Source organism: Passer domesticus, chromosome 21 (genome assembly GCF_036417665.1).
Source record: "Passer domesticus isolate bPasDom1 chromosome 21, bPasDom1.hap1, whole genome shotgun sequence".
In the NCBI taxonomy this organism is placed as follows: domain Eukaryota; kingdom Metazoa; phylum Chordata; class Aves; order Passeriformes; family Passeridae; genus Passer; species Passer domesticus.
Window position 1 is genome coordinate 5,548,978 of NC_087494.1, and position 19,742 is coordinate 5,568,719.

Consider the following 19,742-nt stretch of genomic DNA (forward strand, 5'->3'; position numbering starts at 1 on the left):
GGGGCTGTGCTTGGGGCTGGGGCTGTGCTTGGGGCTGTGCTTGGGGCTGGGGCTGTGCTTGGGGCTGGGGCTGTGCTTGGGGCTGTGCTTGGGGCTGGGGCTGTGCTTGGGGCTGGGGCTGTGCTTGGGGCTGTGCTTGGGGCTGTGCTTGGGGCTGTGCTTGGGGCTGGGGCTGTGCTTGGGGCTGTGCTTGGGGCTGTGCTTGGGGCTGGGGCTGTGCTTGGGGCTGTGCTTGGGGCTGTGCTTGGGGCTGGGGCTGTGCTTGGGGCTGGGGCTGTGCTTGGGGCTGTGCTTGGGGCTGCACTGTGGTTGTTCGTTTGCCTTGTTTTACACACACACACACACACACACACACACACACACACACACACACATATACTGGTAAAGAACTGTTATTCCTTTTCCCATTTCTTTGCCTGAAAGCCCCTTGATTCCAAGATTATAATAATTTGGCCATTCCAAGGGAGGTTCCCACCTTCCTTTGCAGACACCTGTCTTTCAAACCCAGACAGTTGTCCAGGTCTGTGTCTCTGTACCCTTTATTTTTTGCTCCCTTCTTTTTCTTGTACCCCTTTTGGCCAGGTGGCTGATCAGGTCCCTTTGCCCCAGCAGGTGCCCCGTGCCTGGCTGGACTGGGAGGGTGCTGCACCTAGCTGGGCTGAGCTCCACTGGCACTGCCTTTGCCTCTCTCAGGGCAGCAGATTTCCCCAAAGGAACCATCCTTGATGGCCTCACCTTTCAGCTGGGAATTGCTTTCAAGCCATTTTTAAGCTGCTGCTGGGCTTTGCTGCCACCCTGGCACTGCCTCTGGGTGTGCATCCTGGCTCCATCACCTCCCTCCTTCCCACTGTGCTCATGCCAGGGATGTGCAGACTCCTGCCAGTCCAGGCAGAGCTGTGGGAGGAGGCTGCCACATGCAGCCCTGGAGAGTCCCTGCAGCAGGGGTGTGTCTGTGCTTGCTGCCAAAGGTCATGTCCAGAGCAGAGGCATTACCAAAATCCTCCAAACTACTCAGCAACTTTAATTTTGGAGCAGAGGTAACACAGGAGGAAATGGTAGACAAGCTGGGACAGGGTGACATTTTTGTTTCCTTTTCAGGCAGGGAAAAGCAGGGACCAGGGGCCTCTCGGAGGTGCTGGGTGGTGGCTGAGCAGCTCCTCCTCCAGCTCGGAATGCAGGAGAGAGCTCAGGGTCTCCAGCTAGGTGGCATTTTTTGGGAATCTGCAGATTAAAAGGACCCTCTGGCATCTGTCTGTACTGCCCATGGTTTCCACCTCTTGTTAGCAACGTGAGTGAACAAAAAGGGGGGTGTGAGAGCAGAGCAGAGTCAGGTCCTGTCCTGGCTGGGTCTTGGATTAGTGTTTTGGGTATTTTGCTTCCACCGATCCAAGGCTACTTCCTGCTCTCTTTGAGGTGCATGGAATGAGTCCTGGTTTGGTCAGGACTTCTCCTTCCCGTTCTGCACCTGTTTGTCTCTTAATGCTGAATCAAAAAAGGCAGAGCAGGCTGGCTTTTGCTTTCCCCTGGGAAGTCCCCACAACCTTTATACCAGTCTCCTACTTTGTGTATGAAACAGTAACCAACGTCAGGCTGAAGATGGAAAATCAATTTCAACCTGTGGCATCTGAGGTTCTTCACTAGGCTTTACAAAAAGGAGCTGGATTCAGCAATGAATTCCTTTAAAAGTGAATTTTGCCTTCTTTTTTTTTTTTTTTCCTTTCCCTTGGTTTTCCTCCCTTTTGCCCTTTCCCTCTCCTTCTTCATCTCCAGGTGGTGCTCCTGTTCCCAGCTCCTCTATTCTCCCCTGGATTTTGTCATTTACAGTTTTCCCAGTTCACAAGCAGCACTAGGTAAGAATCCCCTGGATCCCGCTGATCTCTGTGGCACAGCTTCCAGCCTGAGTATCTTCCTGGCTCCCTGTGAACAGCAGAGCTCAGAGCAGGGTCAGGCCCTTTCCATAAACCTTCTCCATTACTGGGAGCACCAGCATCCCTCTGGATCTTGGTGCATCCCTCCAGCCATGGCAGCACAGGCAGTGGAACAACCTCACTGAACCTGGGTGAGGATTAGATGATGCTGAAGGATTGATTATAATTTGCTGCCATGTCCCTCCCTGGTTTTCTTCTTTCCTGCACGTTCCTGTTTATTACACAGTGTCCAGATTGTGTTGGACCCTTTGGAAAACCAGATCAATAATGGAAAAAAAACAGCAACAACAAATTTAGACTGGGCTCTTATGTTGCTGATCTGAAGCATCTTCTTCAAGGCAGCCCTGGCAAAGGATGCAGCAGAGTACTTAACTCAAAAGTGATCTTGTCAAAAGTGTTAGTTTGCTTTTGTTTCCCTTCAACAAGAACCACTTTCTCAGTGAACTAAGTGGCCAGTTTATGATAAGCCTTTTTCTTTTAAATTTTCAAAGATGCCAAGAGTACCTGAGATCTTTCTACTTTTTTTTTAATAGATGCTTGTAAAGATGAGAAGAGATAAGGATATTTGAATTTTATTTGTAGCCAAGTTGTCACTTGACCCAGCCAACCTCCCAGAAACCTTCCAGCCACTTCCATCATTCCTTGTCCTGCTTTCTGCCTGCCCTGAGCTGCATGGGCGCCACTTGTGCCCTTGAGAACCAGGGCTTTGTAGAACTCTCCCGGCAGCACAGGCCAGGGAAGCGGGGAGGGTGGTGGCCTGGCCCCAGCCCAGTGCCCATGCTGCAGGGCAGGGTCCCTGTCTCAGTTTGGAAAGACAGGTGTCTGCTAAGGAAGGCGGGAGCCTCCCCTGAAATGGAAAATGTAAACCCCCTCCCTCCCAATTGTTATAAATTTGAAATTAAGGGGCTCTCAGGTAAAAATGTAGAAGCAGGAATAACAGTTCTTTAATAGGGAAGAAAATAAAAATATTAAAAAAACAATGCAGTAAACCAAAACAACACTGACAGTCAGAACACAGCTTGACACCCTCTTGGTCAGGCTGCTGGCAGCAGTCCAATTGGAATGGTGGGTGCAGTCCCTCTGGAGTGTCAGGTGTGGTTCTGTTGGAGCAGGGATCCTGTAGAAAAGGGTGTAGTCTTCCTCTGAAGATCCAGTGGAATAGGCAGCTGTTCCTCTGGGAAATCCAGCGGAAAAGCTGTATTGCTGTCCCAGGATCTCAGATTATATCCAGGTAGGAATGCTTGGCTCCTCCCTCTGGGTGGAGCATCTCCCAGTGGGATGCTCTAGTTCTTATCAGCCATGCAGGGACATGCCTGTTATCAGCAGATGTCTCTGAGGAGGGAGGAGTGGGCATGGAAGAGATAAACTGCCCACTTAACAGAAGATAACTGCCACACCTCTAACAGATGGCAAATAGAATACATCTTGCCTTGCAATCTGGGACAGTCCCTCTCCCAGCTCCCCTCAGTACCTCTTGTGCCTGGCATGGGGATGCTGCCAGCACGATGACCTGGTATCTCAGTTTTGGAGACAAATTGCAGGAGGAAACACCCTGGAATGAGCATTTCCTCTAGAGGGAAAGGGCTTAAATAACTTTTTTTTCTTCTGCCAATGAGAGAAATGGATATCAAGGGAAGAAAATAAAAAAAAAATGTAAAACTGTTTATTAACAAAGCAAGATAACTGCAAAGCACAGGAAAAAAAAGAAAATTGAACCTTTCACCCCATCCCCACCTTGCTGAGAGGTAAAAATATGGCAGCTGCCCTTATTTGTCTCTGGGAACGGGGGGAGAAAAGAGTTTCTGAAGTAGCCTGGGAACCTGTTGGATTTCTGGCATGGGTCTTCTCCTCACAGCAGGTGAAGTTGGTGGACTTTAATGTCCCTTCTTTTGCTGGTCTTTCTGCCGTTTGGACTGACCAAGGCTGCTCCTGCAGTCTCCTTGGGCCAAAGAAAAAACCAAATCAAAACAGTTCAAGGAAAAAAACAACCAAAAAGCCTCCAAAATTATTTGCTGGTGAAAAGCCTCCAGGCCAGGGGAAGAAAAAACCAAAACCAAATACAAACAAACCACAAAACAAAAACAAAACAAAACAAAACAAACAACCCAGAAGCTTCTTGCCTAAATTGGTGAAAATTAATCCAGCAAAAGCAATCAAGTAGCAGTCCCTGGAGCTGCCGACCAAGCCAGAGAGAAAGAGATTGAACAGAGCCCGTGCCTGGGGCTCCCAGGCTCTGGCCCTGCCCCCTGGCTCCTGTTAAAGATACCAGAGACATTCTGGGCATAAAGCAGACTGTTAGGGAATGAAGTATCATAAACCACCCCAACAGCTGGCCTGGCAGCACATGAACAGCGCCGAGCAGCACCTGCTGTGCCTGAGCTCAGGTGCCACAGCAAACTCACGGCTCTCTCTTCCTCCAGGTGTTTCTCTGAGCTCTGCTCAGGGTGAGGGGACAGCCCAACCCCATCACCTGGCCAAGGGCAGGAACGTCATGCTGCCCTGCAGCTCCTCCCCAGAACAGCACGCACAGGACACGGAGGTGACCTGGTTTTGGGAGCAGCTCTCACCCTTTGTGCATCACCTCAGAGGGGGACAGGACCAGTATGGGGAGCAGATGCTTCAATACCAAGGGCACACTGAGCTGCTGAAGGATGGCCCTGCCCAGGGCAGCACACACTTGAAAATTTTCCATGTCCAACTCTCTGACAGAGGGAATTACACATGTTTTGTTCAACATGGCTTAGATTATGTCAAGGTTAATGGTAGAGTTCAAGGTGACAGGTCTGTAGTTCATGTCCCTGGTACCTCTAATGTACTTGCTTGCAGCCAGTGTGCTTTTTCCCTGTCCTGCTGCCCAGAAGCAGTTTGAGGTGGCTGCTTTGGAAATAGGGTTTTCTTAAGTCCCATGTTTGAAAATACCAAGGTTATCTCAGAGAGGTGAAATTACCCACCAAGCGGCCATAAGGAGATATTCTTCCTCCTTCAGAAGTGTTCTTGCTATTGTTTTCTTCATATAAGAAGGTGTAAGAAAAAAATTAGGCTTTGGGTAATAAAGGAAGGATGTTGTAGTTTGTGCATTTATGTTTTAATACCCAGGCCTGTGGATTATTTTGCTGCAGAACTGGCCACCAGAGCAGATCTCTATGTTATGCAAATGAGATTGCAAGAAATTTCCTGACTCCAGGTGACACTTGTCTGAAAAAACTCTTAGATTTGCCTGTGTCAAAGTTTGTCATTGTCAGGAAGATAAACAGCCAAACCACCACATGCCCCAATATCCAGCACCCCACAGGCTCACCCAGGGTCCCTCTGTTCCCAGAGCCCGTGGTTCTGCCCCGTACCTCGCACTGGAGCACTGTGAGGCTGAGGGATCCGGTGTCCTGCAGCTCAGCCAGCTGGTGCCCACGGCCTCCAGTGCTGTGGCAGGATTCCGTGGGTGACAGCTCCCATCTCACTACCCTGGATGAGAATGGGCTCTGCGGTGGAGAGCAGCATGATCCTGAGCAGAGGCGTGACCCAGGAGCTCTCCTGTCGCTGCAGCATGTCCCACTCAGCCCAGAGCAGGGCTCAGCCCCTTGGTATCGGTACCAGGCGGGCCGAGCCCAGGGCATGGCCCCAGCCCCATGCTCAGCACATGGCCATCTCCATTCCATTTCCATTTCTGTGTCCAAACAGCTGTGATTTTGATAAGGTTTGTGCATCTGTGCTCCTAAATCCATCCCTTCCATAGGGAAGTGCAGGTTGGGGGGAAAAGGATCAGCCTGCAGTGTGGCAGAGTTTCTGCAGACCCCCATCTGAAATAAACACTGGAACTAAATGAAAAAGGGAAAACCAACCCATGCCCCTAGTCTCCTTCACTGTGAAATCCTGTCCTACAGGTTTAGTATGAGAAAGAAATCCTTGTGTCTCAATTTAGCACCTGCAGACACTGAATGTATTTTTATTTTCCCTTGTGTCACAGGAAAGCTCCTTTTTCACTGGATGATTTGTTGGATTGAGACCCTCATGGGAGTCCAGTTTGGCTAGCTCTGGACTCCGGCTTCACCAACAAGGACAAAAGCAAAAGACGAGACACACTCTTCTTCTTGGAAAGAACATCCCACACCTTTATTGTGGAATGCCTCCAGGGGAAAGAGAGAGTCTGGGAGGGAGGTAATGGCATCCAGGAAAAGAAGGAGAGCCTGGGATGGAGCTGTCCAGGAGAAGAAAGAGAAAGAATGACTCATGGCAGGAAAATTTAAACCCAGCGGAAGGGGGGCACAGGAGAGGGGCCACAGCCAATGGGATACAACTGATGGAGAGGGAAGGGGAGGAAGTAACCTGGGCTAAGAGCACCACCACAGGGCTTTGGAGGAGAGGGGAGAATGAAACAAACTGTGTCATACAAACAAACCACTTCGTGCAATATAAAAACTACTCAGTTCAAAATTCCAATCACCCAGTGCAAAATAATAACTAAATAAACTACTTAGTGCAACACAACAATTATTGATTTGAGGCTGGAAATACATCAGAGCAGAGATGCAATGGTGAACTGGACTAAGCATACACCAAAATGCACTGCAGGCAGCACATGCTTTAAGGCACATCCAGACCCCGCAGCCCTTCTGCCATGAGGGTGATTGTAACCTGCTGGGGGTTAATCAGTGCTTGGTGGAAGGGAGGATTTTTAAAATTATTTGCATTTATTTCTTTTCTTCATGGGAAAGCATCAGGAAAAAAATAAGTAAGTTTTACTTACCATTTTCCAGAAATTGGAGAAATCTTCAAATGGAAAAATTCATGGGTTGTATCTCTGGAGGGACATTTGGAATGGAAATGGTTGGATACATATAATGCAATTAATTTGAATGAATCAGTTTTGTAATTTTAAGGGCAATCATTGCAGAACCACAGAAAGTGTGGTGGCTGCAGTCCTCCTGCAGTGACAGGCGTGGTTCTGTTGAAGCAGGGATCCTGTAGAAGGGTGGAGCTTTCCTCTGAAGATCCAGTGGGGGTGTAGATGGGTCTGGTCTTCCTCTGAGAATCCAGTGGGAAAAGGCCGGCTGTGATGCTCCAAATCTCTGATTATATCCAGGTAGGAATGCTTGGCTCCTCCCTATGGGTGGTGCATCTCACCATTGAATAATGTAATTTTATCAGTGAGACTCAATGGCCCATTAACAGAAGATATCTCCCTGGAGGGAGGATTGGTTGTGGAAGAGATAAAGAAAGCTGCCCAATTAACAGAAGATAACTGCCCCTCCTCTAACTGATGATAATAGAATACACACCTCCACCCACATTTTGCAGCCCAGGACATGCACCTTCCCCTGCCCAGTCTGCCAGCTCCCTCTCCCACCCTGCTTCTTCCTCAGGCAGCCCCAGCCAAGAGCTCCCCTGGGGTGAGCTCTGCCCTGGTGTGTTGGTTCCATCTCACCTGCAGTGAATATGGTTCTGGATCCAGACACAGCCCACTGGGACCTTGTTCTGTCTGATGATGGCAAAAGTGTGAAATGAGGACACACAACAGGACATCCCTGAGATTTAACCCGTGCTGCTGCTGCTGGGCTGTGATGGCTTCACCTTCAGGGAGACAGTACTGGGAGGTGAAGGTGATGGATGCAGGAGGATGGGCCATGGTGGGGGGTGTCTAGAGAAGATGTAAAAAAGAAGAATTATATTCTCTGGCTTGAATTTAAGCCAGAGAAAGGCAGCTGGGCAGTGGGGCTGTTGCCAGGCTACTTCCTGTCTCTCACCTCTCCTGATTGCACTCTCATTCCTGAAATCAGTACCCCCAAACAGATCTGGATCTGTCTGGACTATAAAGAGGGATGGATGGTGTTTTTCAGTGTTGGTGAGGGTATTTCCATCTTTGCATTTCCATTAGAATTGTCTGAGAGAAAAAAATCCACTTTTGGCTCTATCTGGGTCCTGGGACCTCTCAAAATATGACTGTGATGAATGCAAGGGAGTGAGATAAGGCTTTTCTAGGAGAACTTGGGAGTTCATACTCACAGAAGGATTGAGTTTAGAAGGAACCTGTGGAGGTTTCTGTGGCAACCAGCTGCTCAGAGCTGGGCTAACCTGAGGGCTGCCTTTGGTGTCTTTGGACCTTGTTCAGCTGAGTTGTGTAGGGTTTCCCAGGGCAGAGGTCTTGTTATGTCTCTGGACCTCTGTCCAATGCTGCATCTCCCTCAAGGGTCTGAACCAACCCTTTGTCTTTGGTCAGAATTTCTCCAGTTGCAACTTGTTGTCAACGCGCCTTGTTCTGTTGAACACAACTTCTACTGAAAAGATATTCCAGGAACAGGGATTTTTTTTTTAAATCTACACAATGAAATTACTTTGGTGCCATTTATATGTTATGTGTGTCAGCATCATTGTCTCTGAGCAATGTCTCCTGCTCCTTTCAGCCTGTGGGACTTGCAGGCACTTAGGAGAAAATGGCTCACTGCATCCTGCTGGAGCCAATGAAGTCATGTCAGTGGGGCAGGTCTGTTGGGCTAAGGAAAGGTTTACAGAAACAACAGTGGCAGCAACATCATGTGTTTGAACAAACTACACCAGCTGAACAAGAAACCACTTCAACCAGAACATGAAGAAATCTGAAACAAAACAGTTTTTCTGCTCTACTGACTTGTGACTCTGGAAAGAATAATGGAAGATGTCAAGAGATTAGATTTATTGTAGAACTGTGATTAGTTTTAAGCTTGCAGTTAAAAATAGCTTTTGGGCTAAGGATATAAATTTGGTGAGCTTGGCAAATGAAATAAATTCACTTGCATCTAGCTTGTGTCTCTTGCCTTCATCTGTCACACAGGTCCATGGCTCTGCTTGTCCCCACACCTGCCAGCAGCACAAACCCTGGGGATGAGTTCACCTGTGACCTGCTGATATCCCACACTGTGAGATGGGTAACTCCAGATTAATTTGCTGTAAGGGAAGCTCTGCCTGCAAAGGGAGGAGAGCAGTGTGTTCTTTCTCAGACATGATTTTACATCAGGTAGTCCAATCAACTGGTGTCCAGCAGGGAAGGCTTCACCCAGATACAACTGGTAAGGAAGGAGACTTCAGTACAGGTGGTGAGTTGCAACAAGTGCCAGACCTTTCTCCTGGAGAAAAGGTAAATACCTTCATAAGGGGTGCACAGGTTTGATGATCTGTTATGCCACAAACAGGAAACAGTTAGTATTAGAGGAGCTGAGATGGATGTGGACAGGTGGTTTCAGAACCATGTTCCTCTGGCAGGCACTGAGAACGAGGCACCTCAGAGCTGGTGACCCACAGAAGCAGGACTGTGCTTCAGTCTCTGCCCTCCAGTGAAACAGGAGCTCCTCGAGCCAGGTCTCATAAACTCTTAGAGGTCTATTTCACACCCGAGACAGCTCAGCTATGTTAAAAGGCATAAAATCAGCAAGATGGCTTCCGTTGCAGTGTTGGAAACAAAAAGGTTTTAATAAAAGGCAAAATAACAACTTTACAGAGAAAACTGATCCAGATGCAAGAGGCCCTCCTGCCCCTGGTAAAACACCTCACAAAAGCCATTTGTTTCTTTGTTCTCTTCTTTTTCTAGTAAATTTTCCAGGCGGGACTTTTTGGCTCCTATCCAGTTGGCTATCCTTAAGTTTGAGGTGGAGTCCCCCAAGCCTATGAGATGCCTTTTTCAACCTAATTGAGGAGAGAAACTTCTGGGCTTATTTTCATTTTGAGGGGACAAAGGATAGTTTTGTCACTCCGTCAACAGGGGGCACATCCCTACACTCCAGCACCACACCAGACCTAGAAGTAGCCCTTTAGCAGCTCTAGACACCCTCAAGCAAGTCTGCAAGGAGAAACTGTACCAGAAGCACAGAGGGGACACCGTAAAAGAAATTATGAGTCTCACAGTGGGTGGCTCTGTTAAGGGACCGTGAGGCCTTCAGCAGAGAGCCATGTGGGGTAACCTACCTTCTGGCAGCTGAGGTCTGAGATATTGTTGAGAGGGTGCCACACCCTCTCAAGAGCACAGACTGCTCCCCACTGCTGCTTTTCCATGTGGCACGAATGACACACAAGCCAGAACCTGGGCAAAATCAAGAAAGATTACAAAGCCCTGGGGGCCCAAGTGAAAAATATTGGGGCCCGAGTAATCTTTTCCTTCATTTCACCCATTAGAGGTGTAATATATGGTATAAAATAATTAGTGCTAAATGAAATTTAAAACCAAAGGATTTTGTGTACTAAAACCAATGGTGGCAACAAGCAGTAATAAATTAAGTGATAAAGATTCAAACACCAGGAAGGCGACTGTCTCCAGAGATGTATATTCCAAGGGACTTCTCTTGTCTGACAAGACCCCAGCAGGAGGCATTCTGACAGGCATCATCAGAAGTTTATCTCGGAAAGTTTTCACCTGACAGGATTCCAGCAATTATCCACCGGTTCCAGGAAATGTGATAATATGCTAAAGAAGAGCCTCTTCCAGAGCCCGAAAGACTGTATAAAATGGACCCCTTAGAAATGATCTTTGGAGACCCACGGGGACTTTGGTACAAGAGAGGCCAAATCCTGAGTCTCCCTGACCCTGATCGCCTGGCTCAGAGTTGAATTGCTTGAACAGGGCAAATTTATACTTTGATTATTTAATAAATTTTCTTAATTATTAAATTGGAGTATTCATCTATAACAGAGGAAAGGGGACAGCCAGGAATAGATGTGTAATGCAAATCAATTTCTGGCTTTGTGGCTGGTGCCATCATGGGGGTTTGACTTTTATGATAACAGGACGTTCTTTGATGACTACAACCTCTTAGGGAGGGATGGGATCCACATGTCTAGAAGAGGTCAGGGAATGTGACTGCAGGCCTGACACCTTGGACAGCTGGGCTTTAAACTGAAGGACTTGGGTCCACTTCCACCATCACGCCAAGGAATGAGCCAGGACCCCCAGAGCAGTAGCAAATGCTCCTTTGTGGCCTCCCAAGATGAGAGCAGAAGACCAACCATCTCAGGGGCATGCGTGGCTGTTGGGTATCCTCTTGGACCCCTCCTGGGAAGGTTGCTTGCTCCATTACCCCTGAACTGCCTGCAGACCAAGCACACAGCCTGGGAAGGATTAGGGAGCTGTGTGTGGTCACAGGGCCATGGTCCCACTGCAGTTACAGAGATGTGGTGGGATAGTTGGCATGACTGGAATGCTGGTGTGGATGGATACACACTAAGAAAGACGGGTCAGCAAGGCAAGGGGCTGGAACTGCTCTTTACATGAGAGAGGGACTAGAATGGATCAAGCTGTGCCCAGGGATGGATGAAGACCAAGGCAAGAGTTTATGAGTAAGCATTTAGAGACTGGTTATCATGGCCAACAAGACTCAGACAGTGACTGTCCCCCTGTGCTGGGCACTGCTGAGGCCTCACCTCAGATCCTGGAGTCAGTTTTGGGCCCCTCATGACAAGAAGGACATTGAGGGGCTGGAGCATTCCAGAGCTGGGGAAGGGGCTGGAGCACAAGTCTGATGAGAAGCAGCTGAGGAATCACAAGGGGCTCAACCTGGAGAAAGGAGTCTTACAAAGGACCTTCTGGGTTCCATGAAGGGTGGTTCACCTCATTGCAGCCTCACTTTTTGCAGCACCAGGAGACCGCAGATGAGATGATGACAAAGAAGGGAAACAGACAAATACCCCAATGCTGCTGCCAGTGGAGGCAGGTCAGGGAAAATATATGGGCACAAGGGAGTATCTCCTCATCAGAGGTTGGGCTGCTGAGGAGACACCTCATCCTTGTACCAATGGCCTCAACAGCAGCAACTTTGGTGGGTGGGAGAACAGACCAAGGGGCTTAGAAGCAAAGAATTGTTTAAATTAGGAAGTACCTTTAAGATCACCAATGCCACAAGTCCAACTGTTAACCCAGCACTGTCCAGACCATCATTAAACCACATCCCCAAGTGGCATTTCTACGCATCTTTTAAATCCCTCCAGGGATGGTGACTTCACCACTGCCCTCAGCAACCTGTGCTGTGAAATCCTCTGAATCTTTCCCCCTCAGGGAAATCCCCAGAGCATTGTCTTGGAGAGACATTCCATAGAGTTTACCCCACCAGGGCGGAGGGAAAGGACTTCCTCAAGGACTCTTGCTTAACACAGATCCATCCCAGCTCCTTCCCCCATATGTCCCAACTTCCCCTGGTTTCTCCTTTCCCTGTTTCCTCCTTGGTTGTAGTATCCCTGCTGGCCAGCCCCATCTTCCCTGAAAGCCAAAGCCCTTTGCCCTGCCCTTTGTGCAGCCCCTGTACCCTCCCCTACTTAACCTTGTGCAGAGCACACAGTCCTGACTTTTGTCTCTGGCTCCCCTTTGGCGTGCTGTAATAAACCTCAGTGGAACTGACCATACAAAAGGCCCTTCTGCCTCTCCTCACTGAGCTAACTGTGGTGAGTGTGGTGTGTGTGGACTTGACTGCTTTATCTGAATGCTTACCCAAGAGGCTTTTCCACAAGAGATGCTTATTGGGAAATAAGTATATGTAGCAGCAACCACCATCTAACCCCATGCTGCTACACTGTGCCAGTGCTCAATGCCTTTCAATTCTTTAGGCAAAGAAAAATTAGTGTAGGAGGTGAGGCTTGCCCTGAGAATATCCCCTGCCTGATCATGGTGTCTCTCCTGTCAGGTAACCTTGCTCTGGCTAAGGCATCTGCACTGCAGGGGATGGCAGGGAGGAGACTGAATCGCCTTTCCCAAGGCATTTCAGGTGACCCTTTCCTCTCCCTCCCTGCCGGGAGATGTCTCTGCCACGAGCTGTCTCTGGTTCCTACAGCTCCTCCCTGTCAGTGTCCACAGACCCCTTCCCACCTGCTGAGTGCTAGCACTGCCCTGCAAAGACCTCCTGGCAGTAGCACACTGCCAAGGACAGAGGTGTGTGCAGGGCCTCAGGAGCAGTGCAGCCAAGTCCTAATGAGAACTGAGGTCTCAGTGCCTTCCCCAAAATGCAGTCTGCCGATTCAGGGAACCAAGAGAAGAAAACACAATGCACAGACTCCTTCCCCCTGCTTTGATATTCTTCTTCAAAATTCTTCTTCTTCTTCTTTGATATTCTTCTTCAAAACTGCCATCGGAAATATCCTGAGGATGATGTGGAGCTGTGAACAGCCCTGGCCCATGAAGCACCCTCTCAAGAGAAACAGGACTCTGTCCTTCCCAGTGCGGTTCCTTCCACCCCCAGCTTCTCCCCAAAGAGCTCTGGGAAGCTCCCTGGCGTGGCTGAGCACTGACCCTGCTAGGCAGCACACAGACCCTGCTCAGAAGGACAGCCCTGGGTACTCTGAGTACACACCTAGACTCACACCCTGCCAGCCCAAGGTGCCACATTCTGTGCCCCTTGTGGCCTCCCTGGCGATGTCCCGGGACTCCAGGTTTGACAGCTCCTAGTGAAGTGAAGAAATGTGGAAAAAGGGCAGCAGAGTCACCCTCAATAAATCATATTTTAGCTGACTGAAATAATCCCCAATCATATAAAGAGAGGAGACAGACTGATTCTGAAAGCAAGTTTGTTCTATCAGAGGTGGATGTCTGTAAAAGGTGTAAATGTTTCCCTCTCGTCTCTGGTATCCTTGACCCATAACAAAACAAGGACACACAGGCAGTGACAGGGAGGTGTTAGTTGAATCCTGTGCAGGGCAGGGACTCAGCTGAAGCAGTGCATCTCATACCCAGCTGGAAGCCCTGGGGATGAAGCAGGATTCAGTTTCCCTCATGCAACCCAGACACCCAGAGTTTTGAGGGATGTCAAGACTAGCCACAACTTCCAGCCACTCCAGCCCAGGACCTCTCCTGCTGTGCTGCTGTAGTTCAGGACAGTACAGATCTGCCTAGCTGCTGGAAGCCAGCCTGGTGCCTTGTCCTGGGCTGGCAGAGAGGGGAGGTCACTAGTGTAGGTACATACATGACATTCTACAGTCACAAGCACACACGTGTATGGATTCCCTGAATACTGCCACAATCTGCTCTCTGATACCCCTGCCCAGAATGCATCTTGTCCTTTCCATTCACATATAGACAGGACAGGGAGATGACACAGATCATTAAGAAAACATTTAACAGGATGATATAAGAAGACTGGACATCCTCCGCATCCTCTCATCATTAACCTCTGCAGAGACCACCAGTTGGTCTCCATCAGATGTGGTGCCATCAGGTGCCCATCACTCCAACTTCTTCAACAAGACTGGACGGGACAGATCCTCTTGTGCCATCATGCAGCTCTCCTACATACCAACCACCTTCATCTGTGTCTCCAAAGATGTAAATATATTGTCCAGAAATGAGAGAAAGCTCTAGTTCAGGCCACTCATTGGGACCATCAAGAGGATCATAGTTCTATTAAGCTACAAATGCTCAAAGCTCTGCCAGTTGCTTTCTCACAGCCTCCAGGAGGACAGATTCCTTGCCTGTTTCCAGATTAGCCTGCTGCAGCCTGGAAATGACAGAGCTGGATCTTTCTCTTTCCAGCCATTCCAATTCCTGAAACAGCTGCCGACTGTTTTAATTTAGCTTCTCATACTGATCATTCAATATAATCAGCCAGGCTTGAATCAGCTGCAGGGTTGCAGTGGAGCAGCAGTGCTGCTCTTGGGTCCAGCACCACCCTTCCACCAACTCAACTCAAAATGCTTCCAGCTCCCACCTCCTCACCTCCTTCTCCGCAAGGTTGTCCAGGGCTTGCTCCAGATCCCGCTCCAGCGGGACAAAAGGTGACTGAGTGCAAGAGGCCCCCAGCCCCAACACACCACATCACGGTGTCAACCGCTAACCTGGTGCCAAGCCACCAACAATTGTGTTACCTGTTTCTGTGATGGGTGCAGACCCCTGACCCGGCTGCAGCCACTGCCACCCTTCCTCAGTGTGAACTGTGGGCTGTGGGAGAATGTGGCCTTCTAGGCATGGTCTGGCCACAGGCTCTTAATGGACGGCTGAGGTAGTATGGCCTAAGGTGGAATGTTCTGGCATTTTGCTCATAATGGAAGAGTCTTAGCTGGTTTGTTGTGGCCCCTCTGCACACCAAAGAGGGGTATAGCATTTGACATAAGTGAATGTCAAAGACAGATTGCTTCCAAGACATGTTCAAGAGAACTTGACCAACTGACCTCTTCTATGCAAGTGAGTTTGCTGCTGGAAGAAACCAGAACCAAGTGCAGGAAAGGATCAAATTTGCAACAAAATTGTGTGTTGCAGTGTGTTGTCATGGTGTTGAAATAAATGGGCAGGAGATCTTTCTCCTTTTTAATGCCTTTATTAAGAAGAATCAGCTCAGGTGGGGAGAAATCGACGGGTTGTGCCCACGCCGCCGGTGCTCCCAGGTGTGGCACGGAGAAGGAGGATGACGCAGCTTTGTCCGCTGGTCTGCAGGCAGAGCTGGGGATTCCGTCCTCACGGGAGAGTAGCAGATTCCTGGCTTGTTTGTCTAACACTCCGGGGCGTCTCTTTAATCAGCATCTTTTCAGGTTAGGGTGAGAAGCAAAAAGGGTCCAAGCAGGTACGGGACTATGCTCCCATCCTTAGACGTGACATAAGTCACTTGTTGGCTCGTGATTTTAGGGGTTTTTCTTGTAAAAACTGTAAAAATTCGGGGCACAATGCATTTCTCATCAGCATACTGGCTCTGATGTCACTCCTATGCTGGGTCTGTCCCCATGTCCGTCCCTGGCAAGCGGCCAGCATCAGGGGAACAATGGTTAATCACCGGCCATTAACGGGTAATTAAGGAGCCCCTCTCCGGCAGCGAAACCAAAGACGTCTGACTGGTCTGACTTGTTTCTAACTCTGAAACTCAAAAAAAATACAACTTTCTATTCATAACAGTGTGTCTCAGTTTCCCTGGTTTCTCCCTGAAGTTTCCTTCCCAAGGTGGTGTGTCAATCACCTCTCCTTTCCCTCACCCTGACTCCTGCTGGGCACGGTCTATCAACCCAGAAATTCCAGAGGAGCATCGAGTGACTGGCAGATTCAAAGGATGCTCTCCACCCCCTGGGGGGCATTGGAGCATCCAGGTGCTTTTTTCCCTAAGATCTCCTCCCCCCCGTACCTGGCTGGTGGTCCTTGGGTTTCCCCCCTCCCTGCCTCCCCTGGGTAAAAGGGAAGCAAGCCACACACTTGGGGAGTCCTTGGAGCTGTTGCTACATTCAGAGGCCATGCGGCCCAGAATAAAAACTCTGGATTAAACCCTCCATCAGGACCAGTTCCTTCCTTCACCATCGCCGTAAAGCTTCTCCATCAGGGAAACCTGTGGAGCAGACCCTCTGCAAGAGGAAGTTCTATCCCACCGCCACTGGAGCTCGGGCATGCCTGGGTTTGCCCCAATGTACCCAGCTGCGACCCACAGCTAGCCAAAAGTGTCTCTGGGGTGCAAAACACCTCAGCTGCCACTATTTGGTTCAGCAGCAGGGGCCAGACAAGCCAAGGCACATCCCGTTCAGTAATATTGGAAAATTCCAATAATTGTGCAAACTCAGCTCGTAACTATACCATTAAGGGGGTAGCAAATAACTTCATCTGTGCTATCTTTGATACAGGCCAGGTACCATTTGCCTTCTTGGCCATCTGGGCACACACCAGTTCACGTTCAGTGGCTCTTGACCAGCAGCCTCAGGTCCAGAGGAAGCATTAAGTACTTCAGCCTCTTCTTCATCCTTTGTGGCAATGCTTCTCACCACATGAAGGGATGGAGGGTCTCCTTGGCCCTTCTAATGTGTTATGAATAGAAAGCTATCTATTTTTTTTAGGTAGCAGAGTTAAAAACAAGTCAGACCAGTTGTTGTAAGTCAGTTTCACTGCCAAAGAAAAGTTCTTCAATTACCCGTTAATGGCCGGTGATTAACCATTGTCCCCCTGATGCTGGCTGCTTGCCAGGGAGGGACACCAGGACAGACCCTCCAGGTATGAAGAGAATAGGAGTGACATCAGAGCCACTATGCAGATGAGAAATGCATTGCGCCCAGAATTTTTACAGTTTTTACAGGAAAAACCCCTAAAATTACGAGCCAACAAGTGACCTAAGTGACGTCTAAGGATGGGAGCATAGTCCCGTACCTGCTTGGACCCTTTTTGCTTCTCACCCTAACCTGAAAAGATGCTGATTAAAGAGATGCCCCGGAGTGTTAGACAAACAAGCCAGGAATCTGCTACTCTCCCGTGAGGACAGAGTCCCCAGCTCTGCCTGCAGACCAGCGGACAAAGCTGCATCACCCTCCTTCTCCGTGCCACACCTGGGAGCAGCGGCAGCGTGGGCACAACCCGTTGATTTCTCCCCACCTGAGCTGATTCTTCTTAATAAAGGCATTAAAAAGGAGAAAGATCTCCTGCCCATTTATTTCATAATGTATCTGTAGAAAACTATCCATTTATCTCTTACAGCATGGGACAGATAAATTTCTGGCTGGGCTTTGGCCCTTCTAACTTTCTCCCTGCCTAACCTCCCAACATCCTCATAGTCCTCCTGAGTTCCCTGCCCCTTTTTCCAGAGGTGATAAATGCTCTTTTCCTCCCTGAGTTCCAGCCAAATTTCTCTGTGCAGCCAGGCCAGTCTCTTCCTCACCAGCTTGTCTTTCAGCACATGGGGACAGCCTGTTCTTGTGCCTTGACGATTTCCTTCTTGAAGAATGTTCAGCCTTCCTGGACCCCTTCGCCTCTCAGGACTGCTTCCCAAGGGACTCTCAATCAGTCTCCTAAACAGACCCAAGTCTGCTCTCCAGAAATGCAGGGTGGCAGTTCTGCTGTCCTCCTTCCTTATTTCTCCAGTATCAAAAACTCTGTCACTTCTTCATCACTGTGTCCAGATGGCTTCAGCGGTCATGACCCCCACCAGTCCATCTCTGCTCACAAACAGCAAGTCCAGCAGAGCAGCTTCCCTGGTTGTCTCACTTTCCAACTGTGTCAGGCAGTTCTCTTCCATGCACTCCAGGAATCTCATAGACTCTTTTCTCTCCACTGTTGTATTTCCAGCAGACATCTGGTAAGCTGAAGTCTCACACAAGAACAAGAACCAGCGATTGTGGGGATTTTTCCATCTGCTTATAGAATGGTTTGTCTGCCTCTTCGTCCTGGTTGGTTTGTCTATGATGGCCAATATTCCTCTCCCAATCCTTAACTATAAACCTGTGCATTTAATCTTTATCATTGGCATCGTTAAGCTCAAGGCAGTCAAAACACCCGCTCACACACAGGGTTACCCCAACTTGGTTACTTCTTTGCCTGTCCCTTTGGAATCTGCAGCCACCCCTTGTAGCACTCCAGTCATGTCAGTTATCCCATATATCACAGAGATTGTCTCTGTGATGGCAATGGTGTGGTAGTTTTCTGTAGGATACGGGGTAATAATTATTAGAGTAGTTACAGCTTACGCTCACCAGAAGGCCCAGTGGAAATGTACAGCCACAGGCCGGATGGGGCAGTCCCTTAAAGGGCGAGAGGAGCCGGGAGTGGAGTCAGGCATTGGACGTGATATTGTGATTGGCTGGAGGAACACGTGGACCATGTATGAGCAGGAAGCTGATTGGCTGAAGGAACACGTGGACAGTGTATGAGCAGGAATCTGATTGGCTGAAGGAACACATGGACAGTGTATGAGCAGGAATCTGATTGGCTGAAGGAACACATGGACAGTGTACGAGCAGGAAGCTGATTGGATGGTAGGATGCATGGTCAGCAGCATGGCAGCTGAGCTAGCCAATGGGTGTCTTCTTTCTGTTAAATTCTGTTAAGTCTCAGTTTGGTTTCAGTTATGTCGGGTTAAAATTAAAGGTATATGTGAAAAATGCATATTATATGATTGGCTTTTTGCAAATATTAAAATGAATATTATATGTATTATGTTAGAAAGCTGTGCTGTATTAATCCTTTAAAGTAGTGTGTTAAATATAGTTTTAGGATACAACATAATATTAAACTAGAAACTATACAATGTAAGATACTTTTCTAAGTGGCTCAAGGAATGGATAAGATAATCAAGAAAATCTTTGCACAGAGATAACAGCAACAAGACACTAAAATCCCAAAGAGAAGAATTATTGCCTCCTTATTGGGAAGAACCAGGCTTCTTCTACCTCATTTCAGACTCCATGGGAAAAAAAAATATTTACAAGCAAAAGGGGAGAGGTTAACAATAAACAGAAAAATCCCTAGTTTGAAAGGAATGTTTGCATCATGTATGAGATATATGAATATGCAACAGACTATTGTTTTTAAGGGTTAATCCTTTGTTAGCGGAAATGCTTTTTTAAGGAAAGCATCCAAATGTTCGTAATTCTTTGCTTTTTTATTGCCCTTTATTGTCCTAACTCTGATTGTCCAAATCCTTATTGCTGTAATCTGTATTACTATTTTTATAAGTATTTTATTACTATTAAACTTTTAAAATTTTAAAACAAGTGATTGGTATTTTTCACAGTATAAAAAGAGGATGATTTCTACAATAAAGCGATCTCCTTTGGATGCATAAGGGGGTCCCTGTTGCTTTGTTCCCCGCTGCTACAGTTTTCCAGCTGCACAATGGCTCCCAGAGTTAATTTTATTCCCAATGGCTGGTACATCATTGTGGTTTTTCATGAAGAGAATAATGTTGATCACACACTGATTTTGTTGTTTCTCAGCTCACCCCAAGTCAAGGACTTTTCAGTGTCTCATGTTCTGCCAGTGAGGAGCTGCACAAGAAGCTGGGGTGAGCACAGCTGGGAATGCTGACCCAAACTGGCCAGAGGGATATTCCACAACACAGAACATTCTGCCCAGTGTGTAAACAGGGGGGAACTGCCCAGGAGGGGCTGGTTGCTGCTCAAGAATGGGCTGGGCATTGGTCAGTG

General features: G+C 48.4%; 1 protein-coding gene and 1 long non-coding RNA gene across 2 annotated transcripts; one reads left to right on the top strand and one right to left on the bottom strand.

Annotated features, from left to right (window-relative positions):
• Window positions 1–4,272: 4,272 nt before the first annotated feature.
• On the top strand, window positions 4,273–7,427 carry LOC135284514 (myelin-oligodendrocyte glycoprotein-like). The gene is made up of 2 exons (XM_064396067.1): window positions 4,273–4,690; window positions 7,354–7,427. Exons 1-2 carry the CDS (start codon window positions 4,273–4,275, stop codon window positions 7,425–7,427), a joined length of 492 nt encoding a protein of 163 aa, XP_064252137.1.
• Window positions 7,428–17,234: 9,807 nt separating this feature from the next.
• LOC135284801 (uncharacterized) lies at window positions 17,235–18,440 on the bottom strand. Its single transcript, XR_010349943.1, has 2 exons — window positions 18,291–18,440; window positions 17,235–17,901 (listed from the first exon to the last, which is right to left on the bottom strand). It is a non-coding gene; the product is annotated as an uncharacterized LOC135284801 (long non-coding RNA).
• Between the last annotated feature and the right edge of the window lie 1,302 nt (window positions 18,441–19,742).

Coding starts and splice junctions, on each gene's coding strand:
- LOC135284514 (XM_064396067.1), top strand. CDS start 4,273: ATGAACAGCGCCGAGCAGCACCTGCTGTGCCTGAGCTCAGGTGCCACA. Junction 4,691..7,353: donor AGATTATGTCAAGGTTAATG/GTAGAGTTCAAG, acceptor TCTCACCTGCAG/TGAATATGGTTCTGGATCCA.